Genomic DNA, 9,003 nt, shown 5'->3' with positions numbered 1-9,003 from the left:
TTGGCCATGCACCAGAAGACACCACGGATAAGATAACATTAAACAAGAAAAAAAACACTTGCTTCACACTCACAAGAAAAATACACACAAATATTTCTAACACTAGAAAGGACACAAAGAATGGAACATATTAAAAAAGTTGTGGGAGGACTGCAAGGCCCAAATAGTACCATTGAAGAGACTTGGATAATGGACTGACTAAAATGTTCTTACGCAGTCATAAAAAATAAATTGTATATCTATATATATATATTTACATATTCAAAGAATATGTAAATATTCTTTGAATATTTTATTAATAACAACTTAACCACCAAAACACAGTAACAAAAAACCTAAAAAAACAATACCCAATTTTTGCCGGATCCTGCATCATCAGTCTGAACACAATTCTATAATTACAACAAACAAATAACAAAGAAATAAAATCTTAAAAATTTAGAAAACATAAACACCCTACCACAATTTTTTTTTAACATCCGGATCCATCGCTAAGTATTGCTTCAGAGGATGAGATGAATGATTTGTAGCGTGTGTGGAAATGACATGCCTAACCGGGATTCGATCCTGCGACCTCCGGATGAAAGGCAGAGACGCTACCACTCGTGCCGGGCAACCACAAAATTTATAATAACATAACTCCACTTATTTAGGTTTTTTGTTACTGTATTTTGGTGGTGTGTTTATTTTTTAAAAAATTTAATTAGCACAGTGGTCAATATTTGAATTTTCAAAAAAATAATATTTTATATATATTGTTTAATCACTTTTTTTTTTTTTTTAAGAATTATGATTTTGTAATGCTGCTGTGATCAAGGTTTTACCACAGTTCTCCTTGGTCTATACAGGTAAGTTCTGAAGTAGTTCCTTTTTTATAATCCACGGAGTAGCATAACGATGTATATAATGTATTATTATTTAACGATCAGAATACAAGATTTAATTAACTCGTTTAAATAAACACTGTTGGATGCTAGTCAGTAACATAGTCAAGAGGAAAAACGGTCTGTCATTAAGGGTGACGCTTATGGCATAAGCCATACTGCTGGACTGAATGTACAGGAATCAGTCGATTCATTCAACTATAGCCAACAATGTCTGTTTTTGTGAAGGTAGATCCTGCCATCGGCTAAATTCATGCTTGTGACCATAACGGTGTACAGACATCGACCACATCGATAATCGCCCAGCTAAAAGAAGAGTTGTTAACGGTAAATCAGTCTAGTCATAAAAGGAAAGTCTGTTCCTAGTATGCCTATGTACCCTATTATTTATTTTATACCTAAATATAAGTTTTAAATATTTAGCTTTAACAGTAAATTGATTGGTACATAAGATTACAATTAGATTGGACTGTGGGTCTATATGCCATCGATACATAGCCTAAAGAGGTAGCAGAAGAAATATTAGTTAAAAAAAAGATTGATTCGTTAAATGTTATCTCCGTCATCTAAAGTTGAAATCGATTTGTTTGTTTACGTCGTTCATATGAAAGGCACAATTCTGTTCATACATTGTAAATTGAGCATATTAAACAATCTTTGCTCATTAAAGCATAATAATTTTTTTATTTATTTATAATTGGAAAATAACTGATTTTTTTTTTACTTGCAATGAACCATCATTATAGATGTGTTTTTTCACTCAATTCTTTCTATATTCTCCTGAAGATGGGGATAACAGGTAACAATATTTTATTGATAAGAGATTGTAGATCGTTATTATAATAATTTTTTTTTTTTTTTTAACAGGGAAAACTTACATAGTTACGCTATTTCTCTACATAGTCGCCACTCCGATTTAGACATTTGTCGTAGCGAGGTACCAACTTTCTGACACCCTCGTCATAGAACGGAGCCGCCTGTGTTTTCAGCCATGTTTCTACGGTGGTCTGTGCCAAAATGTTCTCCTCCTAGCCAGCGTTTTATGTGAGTAAAGAGGTGAAAATCAGATGGAGCCAAGTCCGGGCTGTATGGTGGGTGATCAAACAATTCCCGACGACATTGCTGCAGGAGCTTCTTTGTTACAGCTGCAGTGTGCGGCCGACCATTGTCATGGAGAAAGACAATGCCTGATGACAACATTCCTCTCTGCTTATTCTGAATCGCCCTTTGTAGACGTTGAAAAGTCACGTAGTGATGGTCGTGCCACGTTCCATGAATTCCACCAAGAGAACTCCATTCTGGGGCCAGAACACAGTAGCCATACACTTTCTGTTGAAGAAGGCTCGCTTGAACTTCTTTGGTTTACTGAGAGAAGGAGAATGCATCCACTGTTTGGATTGTTCTTTTGTCTCTTCAGTTTCGAAATGGACCATGTCTCGTCCCCTGTGACAATTTTGTTCAAAAAATCTTCTCCTTCATTGTGGTAGTGCTGCAGAAACGTTAGGGAGGCGTCCATTCTCATTGTTTGTGATGCTCGGACAGCATCTTGGGAACCCATCTCGCACACAGTTTGTGGTATTTTAGTCTCTCAATCACAATGGTGTACACCATTGTGAGCAGTGTACTTTCACGTATCAGCATGACAATGCCGTTCAAAAGTAGATAATGTATTCAGCGCTTCATGGACTGGGTATACAAATCGGCATTACTCTACCAGATGTTTCATATACGTTACAGTCATAAAGATTGTTAAAGCATCACTTAAATGGACTCCTTTCAACGAGTTATACAATTTCTAGTAAGTTAGAAACAGGATTAACTAAATATAAAATAAAACTATATTTTTAAGATAAATGAAAAAAAAATGTTTTCTAAAATTTTTTCAGGAAAAATTAAAGAATTTTATTACTATTTTTCTCAGATTTTAAAAATACCCTAATTTTATACAATAAAAACAAATTTTTTTATGTTATAGCTAAATTTAATAATACAGTTTTGTATTGATTAATCTTTAAAGAATATTTTCGATCCCGAAATAATCTATCAGAAGAGTAGTATGAAACCTTTTCCCAAATCCCAATACATTTTCCTGATTGTCTATAGATTGTTATGAATACAATTTAAGGAATTTCAATAAAAATAAATTTTTGTAATAACATTTTATTAGAAGATCTTGCTGCAAAATTTTTTGTTTAAAATAAATTATAATCACATTAAAGCAAAAGGCTTTAATATTATTTAATTATTATCTGCTTTTCAAATGTATGTCTTATTATATAAAATAACTTTAAATTGGTGTGTATCTGTATGTATTATATTTTTCTCAAAAAACCATAAGCTGAACATAAACTATTTACTGCAAGTCAAGCAATAATAACCGTGTGACAATTCTGTTTATTCATTTTGACATACCTAGAACTATTTTAAACGGTTTATCCCATGAAATGTTTTGCGTAAACGATGGGGAGGGGTTATTTCATACTTTCAATACTCAGATAAATAAGTTAATATTATTAAACTCAAATTTTGTGTTTCGGTGTTTCAAATGCAGTTTATCAGCTCGTTAAAAATAAAAAAAATAAATTATAAAGATTTTTAGAAATCTAACTTTATTATCATTATTTCTACTTATCAGAATATAGATTTTTTTTCAGTCTCTGCAACAACACCCTGAATGGTGTTCAATTAGTTTCAAAAATGGTCTGTGAAAACCATACGCCAAACACCAAAAGGTCGGTGAACAGAAACCATAGAGGTTCTATAGTGTAGGGTTTATTGTGTGGACGGAAAAATTGTAGAAGTTTATCGAAAAAAATGTTGCATGTGGTCTCAAAATGTTAATTTTCAATAACCATAAATGTATTCACAATTTTGTCCTACATGTCTCCATATTTCTTAGACAAACTGAAAACAAGGAAATATGAATCATTTAATAAACAAGTTATTAAAAAGTTTTTTTATTAAAAGAATTATACATACATTATATAAATCATTTCAAATCATCTTATGTATAAAATAATTAGTTTTAATAATAGTGAATATGCAATGCAAAAAAAAACTAGCTACGACTAAAAACTAGCAAAGACCCTATTCTAAATAGAAATAACTTATACCACTCTGTCAACCTTATTTAACTTTTACCACTCTGTCAACCTTATTTAACTTTTGCGTAAAATGTTTTGGATAAAAATTACATGTAAAATTTTTCTAACCAATATGAATAGAAAGGTGTATTTTTAAATTATCCTTCCGATTAAATGTTTTCTTACAAAGATTACAAGTGAATTTCTTCTCACCAGTATGAATAGAAAGATGCGTTTTTAAACTATTGCCGTGTCTGAATGTTTTTTTACAAAAATTACAAGTGAATTTCTTCTCACCAGTATGAATAGAGAGATGTCTTTTTAAACTACTGCTGTGTCTAAATGTTTTCTTACAAAAATTACAAGTGAATTTCTTCTCACCAGTATGAATAGAAAGATGCGTTTTTAAACTATTGCCGTGTCTGAATGTTTTCTTACAAAAATTACAAGTGAATTTCTTCTCACCAGTATGAATAAAGAGATGACTTTTTAAACTACTCTTTTGACTAAATGTTTTCTTACAAAAATTACAAGTGAATTTCTTCTCACCAGTATGAATAGAGAGATGTGTTTTTAAATGACTGCTTTGTCTAAAAGTTTTTTTACAAAAATTACAAGTGAATTTCTTCTCACCAGTATGAATAGAGCGATGTCTTTTTAAACTACTGCTGTGTCTAAATGTTTTCTTACAAAAATTACAAGTGAATTTCTTCTCACCAGTATGAATAGAGAGATGACTTTTTAAACTACTCTTTATACTGAATGTTTTCTTACAAAAATTACAAGTGAATTTCTGCTCACCAGTATGAATAGAGAGATGTCTTTTTAAACTACTGTTTTGTCTAAATGTTTTCTTACAAATATTACAAGTGAATTTCTTCTCACCAGTATGAATAGAGAGATGACTTTTTAAACTACTGCTGTGTCTAAATGTTTTCTTACAAAAATTACAAGTGAATTTCTGCTCACCAGTATGAATAGAGAGATGTCTTTTTAAACTACTGTTTTGTCTAAATGTTTTTTTACAAAAATTACAAGTGAATTTCTTCTCACCAGTATGAATAGAGAGATGTGCTTTTAAATTACTGCTATGATTAAACATTTTCTTACAAAAATTACAAGTGAATTTCTTATCACCAGTATGAATTGAGAGATGTGTAAATAAATTACCCTTTTGACTAAATGTTTTGTTACAAAAATTACAAGTGTATTTTTTCTCATCTGTATTAGTAGAGATATGTGTTTTTAACTTACTGTGTCGAATAAACGTTTTTTTAGAAAAATTACATTTTAAGTTTTTTTTGACAACATGAATAGATAAGTGTGACTCTAATGTAGATCTCTGAGTGAAAGACTCTTTACAAAAAACACATGTGTGAATAGGAAGATGAGAATATATGACATTCCTTTCTCTAACTGGTTTTTCTGTAATTTGCAAGCACTTTTCTTTAAAAGAAAAAGTGTTGAAATCATCATATTCTTCATCGCTGGAATTATCACATATGCACTTATATTTTAATTCATTGCAAACCACACATTTTGATCTCTGAAAACTACTTTCAGTAATTCTTTCCTCCACATCATCGATAACTTCTTCAAAAAGATCCTAAAAAAAAAAATGTAACTATTAAGTTAAAAGTCTATCAGAAAACTTTGTTATTTTTAATAATTCCAACTACAAATTGACAACTTATACTTTGATATTAAATATCTATGTTCATATTTAAGCAAGCACAATATGTTTGTTTCAGAGTAGCAAAAATAAAAATTTCGTTTGTATTAGCAGTTGTAACAAAATGTAACACAATCAAACTATACGCTACATAGCGCAGAAACTAAAAGTGGTCAGTCAACAGACAATTTCATAATGCTGAATAAAAAAAAACAAATTTAAAAAAAAATTACTGTAGTTTAGTTCTGTTAATATTAACTGAAAATAGAAACCTGGCAATAAGTGTAGATATTTTCCAAACTCATCCAAAGATTAAGATATTGGTCATTACATTTGTTCTTAAAAAATCAAACACAGAGAAGAGTAATAAGATCGGTTTATAATTTTTATTGATATTCATCCACTGGAAGAATTGAATGAAGTGAAAAATAAGAGAAAACAGGTTTAGTACTGGATGGGTGAGTCAAGTTAATAATGAAAGAATTATATACTGAAGATCCTAATTATATTAATAGATCATGAAAATGTCAAACAAAGAATTTTAATTTCGCTTTAATACATTCTGATACACAAAAATGAGAGTGCCATGAGAAAAACAATGTATGCTGAGATTAAACTTGAATGAAATAATGTGTTATTTACCTACAAGAGTGAGCTACACATTTCTCAAGAAATGTTATGTTTCTAAATCACATACATTCAGATTCATACCACAAGTTTTTAATGCAATTTATAACCTGCTGAGGAATAATTGGTCTTATTTAAAAGATTCTTAAATGTGTTCTGATTTTAAGAGAAATCTATGAGCAACAAACTTTAAATCTTTAAAAAATAACAAAATTAATTAACATGCAGCAATGATATTTAGTGTTAGCTAGTGTACATCTCCCTTTATGAATCATGAGACCTTGCCTTAGGTGTGGGTGCTGAGTGCTCAGTGATACAGAGTAGCTGGACCGTAGGTGCAACCATATCAGATACTCAAGAGGTATCTCTTTAGAGCCAGACTACGGAATGATTCCTGAATGAGGGCAGCCGCTCTTTCAGTAGTTGTTAAGGGTGTAGGTCAGGATGACTTAAATGGTCATATCAACATCACTCAGTCCTATCAGTCATATCAGCAGTACTCAGTCCTCTGAGTACTGAAAGCAATGGAAAACTACAGCTGCTTTTTTTCCAAGAAAATGTAGCTCTCTGCATTTTCGTATAGCAATGATGGAGGTGCCTTCCTTGGTAAAATATTCCGGAGGTAAACTAGTCCCCTGTTCGGACCTCCGGCTGGGGACTACTAAGGAAGGGGTCACCAGAAAATTAAAAAATTACATTCTACGAGTCGGGTCGTGTAATGTTAGAAGTCTAAAAAAGGTTGGTAGGTTAGAAACTTTATAGAGGGAAATGGATAGGATAAATGTAGCTGTAGTAGTTAATAGCGAGGTTCGGTGGGAAGAGGAAACGATGTTTAATCAGGTGATTGTAGAATAATTGAATCGGATCAAAAAATGGGCAGGCAGGAGTAGGTTTTGTTACGAACAACAAGATTGGGAAGAGAATAGAGTATTTCAAAATGCATAGCGCGATAGAATCATTGTAATAAGGATAAAATCAAAACTTAAAACCGACAATGATTGTTAACATCTATATGCGTACAAGCACCCACGATGATGATGAAGTAGTGTGTATACAAAGAAATTGACAAAGCAATTAAATACATAAAAGGAGATGAAAATTTAATAACAGATAGGAGACCAGAATGCAAGCATTGGAAAAGGCAAGGAAGGAAATATAGTGGGTGAATACGGGCTGGGCAAAAGGAATGAAAGAGGGGACCGACTTATAGTTTTACACGAAGTATAATTTAGTAGTTGCCAACATCTAGTTTAAAAATCATAGTAGAAGAATATACACACAGAAAAAGCAAAGCGATACTGCAAGGTATCAGATATCAACTCACAGACTGCAAAACTTATTTTTTTGAAAAGGACATCACAAATGGGTGAATGTTAAAAAGGAAATTCTTAAATCAGCAGAAGCGAACTTAGGTGGAACAAAGAGAACTGGTAGAAATCCTTGGTTTCAGATGATATATTGCAGCTGATGGATGAATGTAGAAGATATAAGAATACTAGTGATGAAGAAAGTAAAAAGGAACTATAGACAATTAAGAAATACAATAAATAAGAATTGCAAACTAGCGAAAGAAGAATGGATTAAAGAAACGTATTCAGAAGTGGAAAAGGAAATGAACATTGGTAAAATAGATGGAGCATACAGGAGAGTTAAGGAAAATTTTGGGGTACATAAATTAAAATCCAATAATGTGTTAAACAAAGATGGTACACAGATTTATAATATGAAAGGTAAAGTCGATAGGTGGGTGGGATATATTGAAGAGTTATACGGAGGAAATGAATTAGAAAATTGTTACAGACGAAGAAGAGGAAGTTGAAGAGAATAAAAGGGAAGAAACAATACTGAGATCTGAATTTAAGAATGCATTAAAATATTTGAATGGCAGAAAGGCTCCTGGAATAGACGGGATACCAGTAGAGTTACTGCGCAGTGCAGGTGAGGAAGCGATTGATAGATTATACACACTGGTGTGTAATATTTATGGAAAAGGGGAAGTTCCTTCAGACTTCAAAAAAAGTGTTATAGTCACGATACCAAAGAAAGCAGGAGCAGATAAATGTGAAGAATACAGAACAATTAGCTTAACTAGTCATGCACCAAAAAACTTAAGAATTCTGTACAGAAGAATTGAGAGGAGAATGGAAGACCAATTAGTTAGTTAGGAGAAGACCAATTTGGTTTCAGGAAAAGTATAGGGATTGAAGGGATAGGAAATTGACGCAATTTTAGGCCTCAGATTAATAGTAGAAGAAAGATTAAAGAAAAACAAACTAACATACTTGGCATTTATTAGAAAAGCCATTCGATAACGTAGACTGGAATAAAATGTTCAGCAATTTAAAAAATTAGGGTTTAAATACAGAGATAGAAGAATGATTGCAAATATTTACAGGAACCAAACAGCAACAATAATAATGGAAGAAAATAAGAAATAAGCTGTAATAAGAAAGGGAGTCCGCCAAGGATGCTCCCTATCCCAGTTACGTTTCAATCTTTACATATAACTAGCAATTAATATGTTAAAAAACAATTTAGATCCGGAGTAACAGTACAAGGTGAAAATATAAAGATGCTACGATTTGCTGATGATATAGTAATTCTAGCTCAGAATAAAAAGGATTTTGAAGAAACAATGAACGGCACAGATGAAGTCCTATGCAAGAAATACTGCATGAAAATAAACAAGAACAAAACGAAAGAAATGAATTGTAGTAAAAATAACGAAGATGGACCA

At 31.7% G+C, this 9,003-nt stretch overlaps 1 protein-coding gene across 1 annotated transcript in view; it reads right to left on the bottom strand.

The window, feature by feature from the left end:
* Nucleotides 1-3,835: 3,835 nt before the first annotated feature.
* LOC142333170 (uncharacterized) overlaps nucleotides 3,836-9,003 on the bottom strand; it is a 28,963-nt gene continuing 23,795 nt past the window's right edge. Inside the window, exon 12 of the mRNA XM_075380115.1 lies at nucleotides 3,836-5,573. Coding sequence (XP_075236230.1) covers nucleotides 4,092-5,573 — 1,482 coding nt within the window. The 3' untranslated portion in view covers nucleotides 3,836-4,091. The remainder of the gene's footprint in view (nucleotides 5,574-9,003) is intronic.

The sequence above is a fragment of the Lycorma delicatula genome, chromosome 12 (assembly GCF_047948215.1).
Source record: "Lycorma delicatula isolate Av1 chromosome 12, ASM4794821v1, whole genome shotgun sequence".
In the NCBI taxonomy this organism is placed as follows: Eukaryota; Metazoa; Arthropoda; class Insecta; order Hemiptera; family Fulgoridae; genus Lycorma; species Lycorma delicatula.
This window is presented reverse-complemented; position numbering and strand designations above follow the sequence as displayed.